Source organism: Equus asinus, chromosome 3 (assembly GCF_041296235.1).
Source record: "Equus asinus isolate D_3611 breed Donkey chromosome 3, EquAss-T2T_v2, whole genome shotgun sequence".
NCBI lineage: Eukaryota > Metazoa > Chordata > Mammalia > Perissodactyla > Equidae > Equus > Equus asinus.
Genome location: NC_091792.1, coordinates 14,019,835 through 14,039,487, shown reverse-complemented (window position 1 = coordinate 14,039,487; position 19,653 = coordinate 14,019,835). Strand labels below are relative to the sequence as shown.

General features: G+C 38.4%; 1 protein-coding gene across 4 annotated transcripts in view; it reads left to right on the top strand.

The window, feature by feature from the left end:
* The window catches only part of TNIP3 (TNFAIP3 interacting protein 3), a 99,799-nt gene that overhangs the window by 26,853 nt on the left and 53,293 nt on the right, over positions 1-19,653 (top strand). Inside the window, exon 1 of one of the 4 annotated variants that reach the window (XM_014866481.3) lies at positions 4,675-5,046. The exons of 2 other annotated variants lie outside the window; for them this stretch is intronic. In XM_014866481.3, the coding sequence (XP_014721967.3) occupies positions 5,015-5,046 (32 nt within the window). In that variant the 5' untranslated portion in view covers positions 4,675-5,014. Of the gene's footprint in view, positions 1-4,674; positions 5,047-19,653 lie in introns of those variants that run through there. One more of the 4 variants, XM_070504694.1, reaches the window with a different exon arrangement.

Sequence of the window (19,653 nt, the reverse complement as noted above, 5' to 3'; positions counted from 1 at the left end):
AGTAGTTAACACCACCAACAAACAAAGAGCAACAAAACAAAACAAAAGAAAACAAAAAACCCCAGACCACACACAAGGTATTTTCACTGAAGTGACCCTCCATGACTATTCTTTTCCAATGAGAAGATTTTCCTCTACCTGACCACCTCTTTTTGCTCTTAGCTCTTTGCCCTTTGGAGTTAATACTTAAGCTGATTTCTCTTTCGAGTCAAAATGTCAAGAGGCAACCCCCAGAAATATAAAATTAGCTCTACACTGTCAGGGGCTTCATACGAGAAAAAATCCAGGATATATCTAAGTGTAACATTTCAACGCCTCTAAATAAATTTGCATTTAAAAAGGCAGAACACTAAGTAATGCGTGTATGATAAAATGCCTCTGACAATAACGAATAATTTGTAGATTATTTTTAAGGAAGGAGTTGATCATCGTTGTATTTAACTTACCGTCAGATCAGGCAATAACCACAGTTTCCTCATTGTGTCAACATGAGGATTAAATGAGAAGACACGTGTTAAGTGTTCAGCAAAAAGCTTACTTTGATCAAGTCTTGCATATTCTGCTTACTCAACATGTCTAGGGGATGTCTTTATGAGGATGTCTAAAAGACATCCCAAATAAGAGGCTCTAAAAAACTCTTCATTTCTCTAACTACCCCAAAGTTACTCCTCCCTCAGTCTTCCTTGTCTCCATAAAGGGCAACTCCATTTTCCCAGTTGTTTAGTCTAAGGGAACTTAGAGGCATCCTTGAACTAACTCTATCTCTCTCTTTCCCCTCCTACTGGTTAAATTCAGATTATACCCAGAATCCAAACTTTTCCCTCCATATGGACCCCCCACCGCTCCTCATCTCCTCAGAGTAAAAGCTAAGATTTGTTTAATACCTCCAAGCAAGCCCTCCTTGAGCTGCTCCCTTCTACCTCTGGTCGTATCGGCTACAACTCCCCTTCCGGCTCCCTCTCCTTCTTAGACGCTCCTCGTCGCTGTTTGTTGGACACACCAGACAAGCTCTAGCCTTAGAGTCTTGGCACTGGCTGCCTTGACAGGGAATGCTGTTCCCCCAGAACTCCACTGGCTCACTCCTACCCCTCCTGCAAGGCTTGCTCCAATGTCATCGTCTCAGGGAGCCCTGCCCTTGATCACCTTGTATGAAATTGCAATCGCTACCTCCCCAAGCCAACACCCTAGAGTCCTGATCCACTTCCCTTGCTTTGTGTTTTTTGTATAACACTGTTATTCTATAACATTGTTTTCTATAACCTATTCAAATGCTAACTAGACAAAGAACTACTGCACATGGGAAAAAGAAAGTAGACCCATAAGGAAAAGTCAGTCAAGAACCAGAACTAACTACAGAAGAGAACACGCAAATGACTAACAAACATACTGAAATATGATCAGCATCATTGGAAATTCGGAAAATACAAATGGAAACAACAGTGGAATATCCATTATTGGCAAAGATATTAATACATCTAGAGCTGACGTCAGTTGTGGGAAAATAAGAATTCTCACACATAGCTGATAGAAATGACAATTGCTATAACCAATTTGGAAACTAACAGAGAAGCTTTATTAAAAGTTTAAACATTCACACCCTTTGACCTGACAATCTAACTTTGGTAAATCTATTCTATGTAAATAAAGTACCAGTATGTAAGAATATATCCAGAGAAATATTTCTATTACAGCATTGATTATAGTGACACTAAAAAGAAAAGATAATTAGAAACAACTTGGTATTCTATCATAGAGAAATGATTAAATAAATTTTGTGCATTCATAATTTTCAAATATTATTCAGCCATTAAAAATAATTGGCTAGAGCCATTCATATGAACCTGGAGGAGTGTTCAGAGAAATGCAAAATAACCAAATAATTAACAGAGTAGTGTATAATATGCCTATATTTTTGTTTTTTAAAAAAAGAAGAGAAATATCATATACCATATACATATACTTATATTTGTATGAGCATGGAGAAAAAATGTGGATTACTGTTGTTAATACTAATTGTCACAGTAAGGTGGAACTGAGGGAAGAAAAAGAGTATTAACTTTTTCTTTTTATCTTTGTAATGTTTGCCTGTTAAAATAGATGTACTTTTATAGTGTAAAAGTATCCAATAAAGAAAAAAATAAAATAGGCTATTATTTAAAAATACATAGCCCAAAACTTTGATAAACATATAATAAAGGGGCCCGCCCTGGCCCCATGGCTGAGGGGTTAAGTTCACACGCTCCACTTCACCGGCCTGGCGTTTGCCAGTTTGTGTACTGGGCATGGACCTACGCACAGCTCATCAAGCCATACTGTGATGGCATCCCATATAGAAGAACTAAAATGACCTACAACTAAGCTAGACAACTATGTGCTGGGGCTTTGGGGAGAAAAAAAAAAAAAGAGGAAGATTGACAATAGATGTTAGCTCAGGGTCAATCTTCCTCACCAAAAAAGAGAGGAAAAAACAAACCATAATAAGTTTATGTATCATATCAGAAGACCTAGATTTTTATCTCAATTCTCAAAAAAAAAGTGACATTTAAAGTCAATTGTTTGATTTCCACGTTGAGTTGATCTAGGAGAGTTTCTTTCATTTATGTTTGAGAAAAATGAGATCCGCACGCACATTGTGGGTTCTTAACATATGGCCTTGGAGAAATGAATGGACGTATTAATTACTAGACAAAAAATGAGCTGAGTGACTGCCAAATCACAGCTAGCTAGTGGAAGAGGTCCATCGTGAATCCAGATCCTCCGATTCCAGGTCCGGGACTCTTTCCATGACGACATAGGCCTGCGAGAGCAACATGGAGAAAGACATGTGTGTCGCCTGAAGCAATGATAGGCTTGCCTGGAACACTCTTATAAACATTCCAGCTCTAAATTTGCCTAAGGCAAAAATCATGATGCTCACAGGGAAGACCCATATTTTTTTTCCTCTTAGAAATCTTATTATTTTTTGGTTTTGGTTTTGTGTTTTGTTTTTTGAAGCATACAGAATAATTCTTAGAAACTAATTTTAAACACATGGTACATAAAGCAATGCCTAATAACCAGATGCTCTGCTCTGGAGTCTGCCACTCTGTCAGACGCAGTCCAGTGACCACACGCCATCTTGGCATGGAAGGACCTCGTGGTTTCTGGGCTGAGTCTTCCTCTGGTCCTTCCAAGCACTACGTAAAGCATCAATATGGCTACCCTGTTGTTCCTTTGTGTGGAACATTTCATTAGCACGTTTTCTGGACTTTCCTCACACCCCAAAACTTCCTCTCCTGCCCCCTACTCATTCAGGCTCCTCAGAAGTATCCACTGACGTGGCTTAGGGTCCATTCATAAATTAACCATAGCTCTTGCAGCCACCAAATTTCCCCATTGACCTTCAACTCCTACTCTCCTCCCCACCACACAGTTCCAGTTTCACTAACATTCAGAGTCTCTTACCAACAAGTGACCTTTACTGTCACTCTCACCTAGCAGATCCAAAGAACCAGTTTCACTTTCTGACACTTCCCTCCCGGTTCATTCCCACCTAAGGTACGTTATTTTCCAGTACAGTTCTGTTTTTTCTCTTACTGGAGCCTGAGCAGAAGACTTGAAATAGCCAGTTGGGCTGGGGTTCCAGAAACCTGCTGGATGAAAAGGAAAAAAAATGCTCTCTGAGGGAATAACAGCAAAAACAAACAAACAAACAAATCGGGTGAGGAAAGGATAGCCAAACAAGCTGGTTTGCTGGCAGTAATTCCCTGATCGTTAAATCAATCATGCAGTGTCAGCCACCGTTCTCTTTGAACCGGAATGTTCTGTCATAGGAAAAGGACGTTTGCTAATCAGCATTTCATTGGCAGTTACCAAAAGCACCACGGGACCTTGGAGCCGTCTGGTAAGGGCGCATGTGCTCAGGGGTCTCCTTAGGCACCCAGAGACCGCCAGTGGCCCAGCAGCTGCCAACTGCCAAAGCTCTGTGTAAAGATGAAAAACGTTGCTCAGAGTGTGGAAAACCCCCTCAGTCTGACAAGTTCTAATCAGGTACAGTTTTGAGAAATTGGGTCTAAATAAAGACTGCTGAGGGGTCTACTATGAAGCCGTTGAGAAAACTTGGACTCTTAAGTGTCCTCTTGGTAATTTAAGATTATGAAAAGGGAATTTGTAATTTTTATAGTGTCTTCTGCCTAAAAACTCTTCTGCAGTTGTCCTAGCCCTGTCATCCCCCTTTCCTCACAGCGGATGCGTTCCAAGACCCCCAGTGCATGCCTAAAACAGCGGACAGTACCAAACCCTATCTAAACTATGTTTTTTCCTCTACTTACAAACCTATGATAGAGTTTAGTTTCTAAATTAGGCACAGTAAGAGATGAACAACAATAACTAATTATAAAATAGAACAATTATAACGATACCTTGTAATAAAAGTTACCACAGATCTTAACAACCTCAGCATACCATTTTTTTCTTTCCTTATTAAGTTGAAAACTTTCACCTTTTCACTTAAATGAGGTACTTATGGCTTCTCTTTGGTGTATCCCAGTTGCCAGCATCACTGCTCTTGCACTTTGGGGACATTCTTAAGTAGAATAAGGGCTGCTTGAACAGAAGCCCCGCGATGCTGCCACAGTTGATCTGACAACCGGGAGGGCTGCTGAGTGACTAAGGGGTGGGTAGCGGATATAGCACAGACACACTGGAGAAAGGGATGATTCACGTCCAGGGCAGGATGGCACAAGATTTCATCCAGTTACTCAGAACGACACGCAATTTAAAACTTAGGGACTGTTTATTTCTGGAATTTTCCATTTAATATTTTTGAACTGCTGTTGATTGGGTAACTGAAACTGTGGAAAGTGAAAACGTGGATAAATGGGGACTACATTGGCACTCTCAGATGTGGTCGTATTACCTATTCGGGTGAGAACAAAGGCAAGAGGAAGCTCCTTTAGCATGTCTGTGTCCATTTGGGGACAGTAAAGGAACCCATTCAAAGTGGTCCCAACGTCTCAACATACAAACAGAAGAAATGCCAAATGCCACCCACCCCAACGTTGCCAGGTAAGAGCTCTGCCTCTGACGGTGGTTTTGGGCAGGGACACTAGCCCTTAGAGAACCTTTGTGTAACTGAGAAACAGGTGCTCCTACTTCTGGGTGTACACAGCCCCACACAAGGGCTCTGGGCTTGGCAAGTGGAGAAGGGGTGAGATCTCAGCCTCCCCCTCCCTCCTGGGTCAAGTGCTCTTACACTGCACCCTACACACCTGTACTCAGTTTGTGACCCTGACAATTTACCTGCTCTGATGTCACCTCAAAAAGGTTAAGCTTCCTTTCTTATGTGAGGGTTTCAAAGGGATACCTCACCTCTGGACATTATGAATTTGGGCTTACATGATCCGTTTTCTCTTCTCTGGGACATTCTTCTCTAACCATTGCTGCTTGGCACAGCTAGTCGGTTCCAGTTGAGCGTAGGGGAATTTGGCAGATAAAAATCAGCTCAGTTATAAGTTTCATCTCACATCTCTCAGCTTGTCAGGGGTTGAAATCTTTAATCAATGCTTCCCAGCTATGGCTTCCTTTTCTCATCCATTGCCCCCTCCTCATAGCCAGGACATGTGGAGTCCTTGTCTTCCCTGCCCATTAACCTCTGCCAGGCAGGGGTATTTCCAAGCTACAAGAGCAGCAAGATTCTTTTCATGCCCCACTTTCTTTATTTTTAAACAAAAGCTGCTGTCAAAGTAACAGTGAGCTTTGTAGATATATCTTTAAGCTCAATACTTAATAGATATTACAAATATTTCACTAGACTTTTCCCAGTTCTTGAGTCCACCCCTTGTTGGTTTCCCGAGGTTGTGCCTCCTCCCATCTCCCTGAGGACTTCCCGGGGTTCCTTTTCTCTGGATTTTCTCCAGATTTTCTTTTTCTGGTTTTGTTTTTTTGTTTGAACCATCTCTTCTCTTTTGTCCTTGCTCGATGCTTTCAATCGGGCCTGCCATGTCGCATCTGGGATTTCTAAAGTCTTTCTGTTTGTTTTGTTTTGGAGTTTCACTAAACATCTTCTTAATTTTTCACAGTTTTCTATCTCTAACCATCATCGAGGATCTATACCTTTTTCGAAAGATCTCTTTAAAAGTTTCACATGTTAAAGATAATTTCTTTCTTATTACTCTCTAAGTCTTCGTTTTTATTTTAAAAGTTGAATTACCTCAGAGCTCTATGTGTATTTCGTGATGTAAAACTCCAGGGTCACATTGCTGCCCATAGCCACTTTTGAGAGGAGGGGTTGCTCTCATAACAAATTCCACGATTTTGTTAGCCCTCTCTTTGAAACTGTTTATATTTTCCAAATAGATACACTAAATTTTTAATTCCCTTATCGTAGTCGGTCTTCACTAGATCTTCCGAGCCACGTTTATGAATGAACTTGACGGCAAATTCACTGTAAGTTTGTTCTTGGCAGGATAATGTTGCAGTGGTTGTTGTTTTTAAGAAATCCTGGAATGTAAGCTCCACAAGAGCAGGGATATTATTTTCTTTTTTATTCATTGATGTAATGGACCAATCACCGAGAAGCCTGTCTGGCACATAAGAGGTGTTCAATAATTACTTGCTGAATGGGTGAATGATAAAATCCAGTCCTTTTTTTATTTTGCTTTTTCACCTCTGTGGCACCGTGAGGAGGATTTCATAAGCAAACAATCTACAATGTCTTGTGAACCTCTTTGTAACTGAAAGTTTAGGCCGGAGATAGGAGACTCATATGTTTGGGGTCATTTTTCCTCCGAATACAATTCTTTACAATGAAGGTCATGTATATGCCCTATTTTTTCAGCCTATTTCTGTAAGCTTGTGTATCTTTCCTCTCGGTCATTCCTTTTGCTTTAGCATTTTGCTTTGAAAAGGCTTTAAAAATGTCATTGTCATTGTTTAATTTTTCTTTCCTGTAGTTTACAAACAACCAAAACGAAATCTTTCCTAGCCCAGACCCCTAAGAGAAACCAAATGTTTATACTCACCCAGAAATATGTCTGTTATCTATACCCTTTTGTTCTTGTCTAGAATCTATTTTTTAAAACATGACAAAACATTTTCATATTAACTCAATTTTTCAAATTGCGTTTGCCTATCATCTTGGTGGAGTTTTCATGTATGTATTGATTCAGTCAAGCATGATGTGTCCTTACAGAAACTTGTTTCCACAGCTTAAATTATTTACATATTAGTGAATCTACGTCGTGAAATTCCACTGCTCACTGATAAGGTCTTTGACTTTCTTATGTGGCTCTTCTTGTTAATTAAAATAATATTAGCAATCCTCATTTCTCTTTCAGGGTGGCTAAAATATTTTGAGGAAGATTCCTAAATTTGCCCTCAAATTCCTTCAGAATTTTCGGGTGAATCCCAGTTTTTCGTTTATGTTTAGGTTTATTACTCGGCTTAGAGTAGATCCTGTGCATGCTTGAGCTTGGACTTAGGTGCGAAGGAACACCCAACATCTTTAAGAGTAAAGTCAAAAATCAAGTTTCTTAACTCTAAACAGCCTTCTGCTTGTCCTTTGTGAGTGCAACTTTTACAAGGCTCTGATAGGCCACTGCTTTCTGACTGCTTTTTGTCTGTCTTTGGTGTACTTAAATGTATCGTATTTTGTTAAAGTTCATTAAGCCTTGCACTTTGAGCCACATCTGTTCATGTCTGTTCTCGAATGCTTTCAATTGAATTCCTATTCTACTCATGGATCTCTTTATAAAAGAAAGGCCTTTCATACTCTGATGATACATTAATCAGAAAAAGTAAAATATAAAACTTTATATACCCCAATCCCAATTTACAAAAATATACATGTGTGTATAAAGAAAGTAGGGTAACTCTACCATAATTTTATTCTAAATTTTCTACATTAACGTTGTATTATTATAATAATTATTATAAAAATATTCATTGCAAAAGATTAAAATATTTGATTCAGCATTTATTGAGCCTCGACTTTGTGTGATAGTCATATTTGGTATGAATGTATATTTTTAAGCAACTATTAGTTTTATTTTCATCTTCAAAACTAAGTACTTTCCCCTGAGTATTTTATAACTCCATTTTCTAAAAATAAGTCTGATTGGTTCTTTGGTTTTCCAAATCTCATTGGAATGTTAAATTTAATTGTGTTATGATCTCCATTACATAGTCCACCACACACAATTACTTCCCATACCAATTCCGGAGTTTCAGCTCTTTGGGACCAAATATTGTATATGGCCCTTTCTTTTCTTACTTTAAAAAAAAAAAAAACTTGTTATAGAAAAAAGAACTATTTATTGAAAAGATCTACCTCTACTGGTCTCACTAGTTGATCTGTTCTAATTCTTTACCTTTGGTGATCTACACACAATCCCTACTCAATAAAGAGCAATGGTGAAGAGCTCAGCCCGGGCAAATTACTTCGTCTCTGTGAACTTCAGTTTCCTCAACTGTAAAAGCGGGGAGCAGTTCCTCCCTCCAGAGGGCCATCTGCAGATTGAACGAGATAACACATATACAGTGTTCAGTGCAGTGCCCAGCTCGAGAAAGGCTGCACCGCTCTGACTAGCCTGGCCAGGACTGTGTGTTTGTACATAGTTCAAGTGACAGCTGAGTGATGAGGAATGCCGTTTCCTTAGTAGAATGCGACTGTTTCCCATCCATCCTGTCATCACTCATAAAAACACTGTCACCTCACCCCCCTGCTGGTCCTTGTTTTTACTGTAGAAATCTACCTGGGCTTCTGAGAGTACCCTTTCCCACCTGATCTCAGACGTGCCAGGTAAATGTGAGACTCGCTTCTGCTGCCAAGTGCTCTAACCCCCTCAGTTCCAGGAATCCCTCTTCTAGTCTTTGAATAGTCACACTTACGCAAATACTAGAGGGGCTTTTATGTCAATCTGTAAAGATGTATGAAGCACAAAACACAATTTTATACCAAATAACTGTTTCACTTTGCTGATTTCTCACACAATCATGACCCTTGACAATTCCCATCTGAATTCACTGGTTTGATATTTTATAACAAAGAGGAGCCAGTGTTTTTTTCCATTTCACCTAGGAATAAATGATCACTCTCTATATTCAGAAATAAACAGACGAGGGCCATAATAGTTTCCTTTTATAGCTTTTGTATCTAAAAATAATACTGTGATAAAAATCCATTTTAAACGCCCGTGATGTTCTCTGACATCAAAGGTCATATCATTGTCTAAAAGAAAGTAATTAATAAAAGAAAAAAAATCCCCTTTTATATACATTTTTCTTTTGGAATCTCATCCAAAATCATGAGGACACGGGTTTGGTGGATTTTGAAGATTAATGGGCCTTAGAACAAAGAAGTTTTAAAGAAATATTTGTTGAATTAAATGAGAAAAAAGCCTTTCTTAGTTTTTGGTTTTTTCTATAGTGCATGGATTTTAGCACTAACCCACATGTCCAAAGGCAAGCCTCTATAATCTGAGATGGTTTCAGCAGAGCCTCTATGTTTATCATAAGTGCACAGGGAGGCGAAATGCCAGCCATGGCAGAGCAAAGTGAAGATATTCAAGGTTTGACGTTTTTCTTTGTTTATTTTGTGTTTTTCCTATTAGAGCGTCAATTATTACAGTGCAAATAGCTTCTGTCATTTTCTGGAATCCCTGGGCTAGAACAGACCATCTAGTAATTTGATTCACACAAATGCTCTTCCTCCACATTCTTTTAAAAAGGCAAGACAAAACCCAAAATCGTCTTTGCTTTGTTTTGGTTTGTACTAATTTCACAAATCTCAAAGACTTATTGGTCTGCATCTTAGTTTCTGCTACACAATGAAATGCTTATTTCATTTTTATAAAATGATTTCTATATTGAACCTAAGATAATTTAAGTATCAAATCAGATTTTATTTTTTAGGTTTAGTGTTTGGGTACTTTTTTTCTATTTTAAGATAATTTGAAACTCCCCCCAAATTTCTAAGAAGTGTACAAAGATCCATTCAGAAATAAGCTACGGCTGGATGACTTAGTGTGTGTTTCCTACAACCAAGCGCATTCTCCTCTGGAACCACAAGATAACCATCTATCAGGGAGGAAAAACTTTTCCTCTTCCCTCTTAGGTTCAGTGTCTGGGGGCCTGCTAATTTAACTGGCAAAGATCATTAGCAGGAGATAAGAAATACACATTAATTAATATTTTTACTTGCACAAGAGTTCACAAGAAAGCAGTGAAACTCAAAGAAACAGCTAGACATGAGAGTTTGTATATCGTTCTTAACAAAGGAAGGAGGGCTTGGGCTTCAAGAGACGATAATTATAAGGAAGTGACTAGGAAATCTATGTGGAATCGATAGAAGATAAGGGCCGTTTCAGTAAGGTTTGTTTGTGCAGACTCATCTCGGCGCTGGCTCTCCATCTGCAGTGAGAAGAGTCACTCTCCTCATCCTAGTACAGGAGAGGGGCCAAACTGATGCCACTTCACAAAAAGAAATTGATACCCTGCTTCTAGGCGGACCAGGGGAGGGCAGAGAACTTTTCCTGTATCTGTTGATTCTTAATTGCCTTCAGCTCAAAATAATCCTTCTGTCAAAGAGGCGTATTTTGGAGTGGCCTCTCCTGATCCCCTTTACGTCAAAACCCGAAAATGAACATTGATACAGCACTGCCTTCTAATCCTCAGACCCTCTTCAACTTTTTGCCAATTATCCTGTTCATGCCCTTCATAGAAAAAAAGGACCCAATCCAGGCCCTAAGTTGCATTTAGTTTTCATAATTTTTAGTCGCTTTCAATCGGAAAAGTTCCCCAGTCTTTGCTTGATTTTCGTGACCTGCTACTTTAGAAGTTTACACGCCTGATATTCAGTAGATTGTCTCTCCATTTGCTTTCACCAAATGTTTCCTCATAGTTAGATTCAGAATATGTATTTTGGGCAGGAGTACCACAGGTGGGAAGCTGTGGTTTTTAGTGCATCCTATCAGATTGTCAAACTTTGGATTTTCCTTATTACAGGTGGCTTTAACTTTGATCGTTTTATTAAGGTGTAGTCTGCCTAGATTCTCCAACATAAAGCTACTCTTTAGTATCTCCTTTAGTATTCACTAAGCACTGGGGGAGGGAGGTCGTGTGACGTCATGTAAACAGCCCATTCCTCAACTTCAGCTACTAGTTTTAGCAGCCACTGATATTTCTTATTTGAATTATTACTGTGATGGCTGCCAAATAGTGAGTTTCTAATACCTTAATTTCCTCTGCATTTGTTAGTAAGCATCCCAATGTAAAGAAAAGATTTCTCCTGTCCCCATTTATGTTTATTTTAAAATTTTTTATAAGGATAAATAAATAAATTCCTATTTTTTTGGTGAACTATAAACACTCTTATTATTTATTTTGATACTGAAATTGTCCCTTATTTAACCAGTTTCTTCCTAATTTCTGGCACAAAAAGAAATTTCAAGCTTATCCATTTCACATGCATATGAACACGGCAAAAAAATGAATGAATGTGGACTACTACAATCTTTAATAAAATCTACTCACCACACTATAGGAGGAAAACTATTTGATATGTCTACTACATAAATATTAACAATGACTGCAACTTAAAAAAAACTAGAAAATAAACATAATTTTTATTATGTTTTAAAATAAACAAAACAAAAATATTAGCTACAATTATTACACACATATACACCACACATTTCTCTCTCTGTCCTGGAAAACTCAGAATGAAAACCTTAGAAAATGTGAGCAACATCAGAGACTGTTTTCTACCTGAACTGAATGCAGAGTGCCCTCTAGAGGCAGCATCTCATCAACGCAGTATTTCCAACTGCAAATGAACATATTCAATTCTCTGTAGAAGGTTTCAGAAGCAATTCTCATTAAATACATGGAATTACACTACGTGTAATAATAACGGATCCTGATTTGATTTGGCATATTACGTGCCACTCTAACAAAACTAATGCAAAGGATCCGAGAAAAAGTGTCTCACACTTTATCATCTAGAGGAAAGAACTGGGAACATGCCAGGGGAAGATAAAAAAAAAGATATTAAATTGTTATGGGTCGGTTTGTGACCTTCGGTAAAGCTGTTATGACATCTCCTAAAAATTTCCTGCAGAAGGAGTATCTCATAATTTATTCCATTATTTCTTCAACATCCGCAGACGAATCAGGTGTAGATTTAGATGGGCAACCCGCCTCACTTCTCAGCCTTAACTCAGCTCTGTACCTTTGTATAAACTGCCGCAAACCCGAAAACTGCTGGTGAATTAAAATCAAGAAATATAATCATATATTGAAATGAACCTCCAGAACAGATGTGAAAAACTGATATTTAAACTGATACAGTTTAAATAAATATTATTTAGTGATCAATTAAATAGAAAGGTAAACTATTTCTACTATTATAAACTTTTTATAACAACTCTCAAGTATATGTTATATAAATTACTTAATACCTCAGATATAGTTACTAAAAGCATCTCTTTCTAACCATCTGTTCTATAATTCAAAAGAATTTGAATAAAATTATTTTACCAATGGCTGTTCCTTAAAAAAAGTTCTTTCAAATATTTGTTCTGATGAAATGAAATTCAGCTTTAACAATATTGACTTGTGTTAAGAGAATACTTTTAAGATGATATTGTTTTGTTATTTGATGATAATTTTTACCTAAGTACATAGTCAATAAATAACAGTAAGACACTATGAAAAATATTAAATATTATGATTATTGGACATGATTCAAAATTTAGTCTTCTAATCTTCCTAAACAACGTTGCAACTTGGTATTGTGTAAAATAGAGATTTGAGAGATACATTCTGACAAATTAGAGGAAAACTATAGTTGGCACAAGAATGTGGTTATATCAAATGAGTATACCAGATCTAACTTAACTACTTTGCTTTTTTGATATAGTCTCCACGGTAAAACATATAGTTTAATGTTCCTCCTGAAATACTTATTTCCGTAACGCTGTAGGGGAGGAAAATCTCACCCACTTTAGGTCTCTGCTGAGGCTCTGTCATGAAAGAAAGCTTAACAAGAGAAAAGCGTACTCACTTAGGTTTTCTGCAGCACAGGAGCCCTCATATGCAAATAAAGACCCAAAGAAGTGGCAAAACCTAAATGCTTTTGAACTGGGTTGAACAAAGAGAAGTTTTTGTGGAAAAGTAAAATATATGGGGAGGCTAAAGGAAGATGCGAATTATTTTAACAAGGTCTGTTTGTGCAGAATTCTCTTGGTCTTAACCTCCCGTCCTGGATGAAAAGAATGTTTCTTTTCTCCTAGTATAGGGAGGGCATCTTCCACATGCAGTTTTCTCTCCTGTTTTCAGGAAAAAAAAGGGGAGATCAAAGCGCTCTTGCATCTGCTGTTTTTTAAGTGCCTTTAGCTCAAAATAATCCTGATGCTGAGGTGGCATATTTTGGGGTGGCATATTCTGCCACCCTTCAACATTAACAACAAAATATACAACTTTTCTGTACATGCATGGCTAGTTTAATTTTGCTTTCTTCCAGATGTTCATCAATAAATCAGTCTGAGTATATTTGCACTGAAGAACAATGGTGCAAAAGCCTTAATCAGGTCATGCAAACGCTAGAGTAACTGCCAAGATTTTCTCAACCTAAAAGTAGGGGTTTAACCTGTTCATCATGCTGGTAAGGAACGAGGTTTCCTATCACCTCAATCTTTAAGATTATTCACTTTTTATTGTCTCTGCTTCTTCAAGAGAATGAAATTTTAAATAAAAATCAACCTTGATGATGCCATAATAAAACAATAATAATAACAAAAACATCAAGAAATCTACCCCTATTGACCCATAAAGCTACCAAGCTATGTCCTTCCCGTATCCCTGTCAGAGGGGGCATTTGGTGTCATTGTAATAAACGGTGGGAGAGGAACCAGTTTGCACGACTTTATTTTTCTCCTTTTTTTCTACTAGGGTCCCTGCTCCCTGGAGTAGAGAAACTCACATCTTATCATACCTTGGTCTTCTGGGCTCAGCCTGTCCATGAGATCTAATATGGTGTCATTTTTCTCTTAATAAAAACTCAGAGAGCTCCTTAGAAGAGAATCGTGCTTAATACCTGCCTTTGGATAAGGCTTTATCCTTATTTATATTTCTTCTCAAGTATCAACCCGACTATAGGTTTAATTCCAGGGAACTGGGGAGAACTTCTTAAATCCAAAATACCCCCAGACCCCTGCTTCTTGATGCCTGAAACCCTATGGCTTGTAGCAGAAAGATGTGTCCCCTGTTACGATACACAAAGCTGTTCAGCCTTGTAGGCTCCTTTTCCCAGAGGCAGATGTATTGAGAAGAGGAAGGAAGAAATACCATGGAGAGAATGCATCTGAAGAGGACAGAGGAGCAACCTACACCCTCCTGTTTATTATAAGCTTCTCCTCCTTCAGACACCTTGTGTCCTTATTGACCTCAAAGCTAGTTGTTCTTGACTATTTGTTCTCTTGTCAAGTATTTAATGATCACTGAGAGGCTCTGGAGATACAATGATAAGCATGCTAAACCTGTTCTTGACTCCAGGGGTTTATAATCTAATGGAGAATACATACAAGTAAACACGCAATTACAATTAAGTGTAATAAGCTGTGTAATGGGGAAATACGGGTTGCTATGGAAATACATAGTTGGAACATCTCATGCAATCAAGGGTTCAGTTTCCCTTCCATATTTAAGATGAGAACTGTAGGATGACTAACATTTAGCTAGGCAAAAAGATCAGGGTATGCCTGTATCAGAATATTTTCTGTCGAAACAGTGTGTGTTCATAGACGCTATATCCTTTCTCTGTCTCTCTGCCCTTGCTTCACCTGAGCAGAACCGTTCCAATAAGGAGGCCAAACCCATCTCAGGAGGATAGCTGTAGGAGGATGTGGTTTCTAAAGAACTTTGCTCACTGGTAACCTTTCACAGCCTGAACAGCACCTGCAGCATCTCTGCCCCAATCTGGCTCCTCCACCCGCATGTTCCTCCTGGGCGCAGCCACGAGAGGGGTGGCTGGGGTGTGCAGCGGCAGTTCAGCGACCTGGCACATCACACGAGCTGAGAGGAAATAAACAGGGATCCTGCCAAGAATGTGGACTGTGGGCAATAACAGAGACCATGTTTATAAGAAATAGCTCCCATTCTCTGGGCTTTCATTTCAGACATGCCAAGACCATTTTTAGACACATATCTAAATTATTAAACCACATAGCCTTGGATTAAACCCTAGAGATATTCATTCTTCCCAAAGCCAATGCAACTTTGAAAATTCTGTGAGCAAATCTTTTCTTTTCCACCATCTTCTTAGGTCACAACTGTTAAAGTTCCCAATAACTAAAATAATTAAGACACCATGACTTATTGATCTAATGCACAGAGTAATTTCTTTATTGAGTAACTTGTTTCTCACCAAAATAGCCAGGAGCATACTCAGAGAACTAATCATAATAACAAAAAGTAAAACCTAAAAATTATAGCTTGATTATAGTTTTTCAGACAATACTCCTCATTTCAGGTCACCAAAGGCTACAATTCCTCGTCTTTGGACATCTAGAAGCATGTCCATTAGAGAAGAACCTGCTACTGATTTTTCCTTGTCTTATATTTGAAAATGGGCTTTGTTCTCCAGAATCTTTCCTAAAAAGACGGCTTATGACATAAGATCAAAGCATCAAATGAGACCTTGGCAGCAGGCTGGGAGGAAATTGTGGACATTTGAGTGTGCGGAGGAAGGAAGAACGCAAGTGTCCTTAATTTTTGCCCTGACTTGGCTATCTGTCATTGAATCCCTCTGAGCCTCATTTCTCTGTCTTCTAAATGCAGGAGATGAATTACATGATCTTCAGGTTATTTCCAAGATTGTGGTTATCTGTTTTGCCTATTGAGTGTAATTCTTTTCTTCAGGAATTTACACTACTTGCCAATACTGATGAGGCAACCATAGCTTGTAACCATATAAACCAAGTCTGGTGGTTTGGGGTTGCATGCTCACCATGAGTCATTATCAGCAACTGGAAGTTCAATGGTCTTAAATACAGATATCCAGCAGTGTTAATGTACAATACACAAAAAGTTAAAACATGACTCTCATACAAATATAAAATAAGAAGGTTTTAATTCAACTCATTAATTAATGAGGTATCCAGAAAGATAAGAAGCCTCATTCAAAGAGCATTTAAAGAGCTGGGTATTTACAGGCAATTTGATAAAGGAATGTTAGAAGGATATGGTTAGATTAGATACAAAATTGGTCAATGCCCCACAAGGCAGTAAACCATAAGCTTTGAGATCATCTTTTCTGCTACAGAGGATTCTACAAATTAACAGTGTCTAAGTTCTAATCAAATAGTAAAATCTAAATAAATAATCCTTGGATAAACCTATTAAGCAACGACATTCAAAGACATGCTATATGTCTTATTGGATAATTTTTTGGAGGCTTCTGTCCTGGCGACCCTTGAATACATAATAAAAGTCGGAGGCTCCAAACATACCTGAAACCCATTCACCTCATTCCCTCTTCTCTCAGTTGCTCATTGGGTTGCTGGGCAGATCATTGCTTCCCAATGGTAGTCTCGGGAAAACAGCTCACACATCATATATAACTTAGGGGAAACTATTTTAAATAACCTTCATTGTTCCATTGGCTTAACCTACCATCCTGTTGGTAAAATCTAATTCATATTAATATCATTTCTATTTACTTCCTATGTTGACCTATTCTTGTGAGTGAAGGGTAGGAAGGAGGGATAGTAAGGAAGGAGATTTATATCCACATGAGTTTAAAATAAGCGATAAATAAGCCAAGGGTCAATCAGAGATTTCAGGATTTCTTTGAATTCTGTTGCCTTCATCTTGGAGAACTCTTGGCCTCATAGCATTGCCTCTATAACTCTCTGTTCACTAGCAATTTAGTAAGGAGGCTACCCTAAATAAAGATTTTAGTAATAGTGCTTGATTCAAAGAGTCATTTCTGAATTTTCATAGTTCTTCCAAGGTAAAAAAAAAAAAATTAAAATTAAAGTGTACTCTTAAACAAAGAAAACCACAATGAGATTTGATTTTAAAGTAGTCATAGGGCTGGCCCAGTGGCTGAGTGATTGAGTTCATGCGCACCGCTTCAGCAGCCCAGGGATCCGCCGGTTCGGATTCTGGGCACAGACATAGCACCACTTGTCAAGCCATGCTGAGGTGGCACCCCATATGCCACAACTAGAAGGACCCACAACTAAAATATACAACTATGTACCACGGGGGCTTTGGGGAGAAAAAGGAAAAATAAAATCTTTAAAGTAGTCACAGATGACACTAACTTAAGTTGGGTCAGTGATTTTTAGCTTTTTGGGGAGGTCAAGAACTTGATAAAAACTATAGACACTTTCTTCAGAAAGGAACAATAAGCATATAACACATATGTTATTTTGTATTTAATTTCGTTTGGGATGACTCATGGGCCCCCTGAACCCATCCCAGTCCCTGATCAAGAACTCACAACTTAGAAAAATAAGGAGCCACATAAAGGACAGACCAGGGGTGAAACACCTGATCCTCATAGAGTGCCTCCCAGGCCTCTCCTAACACCTGACTTTGTAAGTCAGCTATATAAAATAAAATAGATTATTTTCTTTGGAACCAAAGCAGAAATGCCAATCAAAGTGGAAAACCTGAACCCAATTTTTGGGAATGACATAGCCCTCTGTGGTCCTAATGTATTGACAATTCCTAAAATGACTATTAGCCCAATGGTAGAGTCATGGGCTTCAGAGAGCATTCTTACCCTGCCCCTTATAATTCATGTGACCTTAGGAAAATGTACTTGACCTCACTGAGGTTCAAGCTTCTTATCTGAAAAATAGAGATGATTAAGGGGTAGGGCCCAGAGCATAGATCATTGGAGCCATAACCTTCACCTAATCATCTGAGTAGAATCAAGGAACAGATCCCAAGGCGAGGTTAATACATCCTAGTAAAACTAATGCAAGGTTGTGTAGGATTGTCCTACTCGTGTTTAAAAGTTTGGTAGAGTGTTTTTCTTTCTTTACTCCAAACCTTGGGTCACAATGTTATGTTAAGGATATAACGATGTTGCATGCAATTATTTAGTGATCTAAGGAGAAAAGCACAATTTACAAACTTGAATTCTGCCTCTCAATTGTCAGAATTTTGAGCTTTATAGTAAAGAAATAAACCTTGACAAATACCATTTCCTTTTATAAAATAAATCTAAGACCAATTGAAATTCACGAAATATAATGAATTTCACTAATTAAAAATAGAATGTAAAATTATTTTCATCCACTAAATTCTTATATTAAAGAATAATCTTAAAGATTTGCTAAGAATGTTATAAAACCCAAGTAGGTGGCCCGGCTGTCTTTTATCCCAGGTGTGATTAAACTTTTTGATTATTTTTTGAACCAAACTGAAATTTCTTTTGTGCTTTTTGAATTATTTTTCTTTTCAGCAATAATGCTAAATTCATGTTCCTACTCTCCAAACTCATTTGTTGGAACATTTGGTAACTGTGCCAAACCCTCAGAATAGTAACAGTGGTATCAATTATTGAGCATCCACTGCATGCCTGGCCCTGTGCTGACGATTGTACATATGTTATCACTAATCCTACTCACAGCCTCACAATATAACATCATTTCATCTTTTTATAAACCAGGCCAATAGGGTTCATAGAGATTAAGGGACTTATCTTAGGTCCCACTGTTATGTTCAACTCTAAAAGCTCATTTGCTACTTTCTACTGCATCTCAATGCTTCTTTTTCAGAGGTTTCAGATGCAAGTTCTGAGGCAAACTCACTATAGTGACAGGACAATGGCTATAACAATGGCAATGAGAAGAGAAAGTGAGCACAAGACCTAAGAGAGGTGTAATCTGGAGTTCCACCCCTCCTGCATCATTTCAGTTCCCAGCTGGGTTCCTGAGGGCTCGAGCCCTGTCCCTGACACCGTGGTCAACACTGAGACCCACCATCTCCATAGCTGTGACCAGAAGCTTCCCACCTCTAATCACCACCACATGGTTCTCTTCCTCTTTGCTGATATTTCTCCTCTTTCTGTAGTGGCCAAAGTCACCAAACTGTGGTCACCACACTGAGGCTCACTCTGCACCTAGTCCAGGACTCCTCCCTCCCATGAAGGCCCCTTCCTTTTTGGCCATCGTTCTAGGGACATGTGCCTAGCCCCGCTCTCAAGGGAGGGAGCACTCCCCAACTCTGAGGAATAACCTTCCCTCACTTGTCCAAACGGAAAAGAGAAGAGTGGCTATTGGCCTCTAAGCAGATTCACCACGAACGTTGGAACAGTTCAAGAACCATCACCGTGTGTGGCTATTAGTACCCTGCAATGGTGGATACTCGATGAATTATTGTTGAATATTGAAAAACACACATAATTCAAGTATAAAAGAACAAAGCAGGCTGAGGGCAGTAATAACTGAGCTCAAACATCCATTCCAAAGTCGCTGTTAATGTTTCCTTGCTTAATGTTTTGCGTCCCAACTTCATCAGTCCTACGAGTTTGAGGTTATTTGCACGCATTTTAAATAAGCTTCTAATTTAATGGTTAGATTTGAGTTAATGTTTTGAGTTAAACTTCATCATGGAGTCACATTTATTCAATAACAAATATTTATTGAGGTCATACTA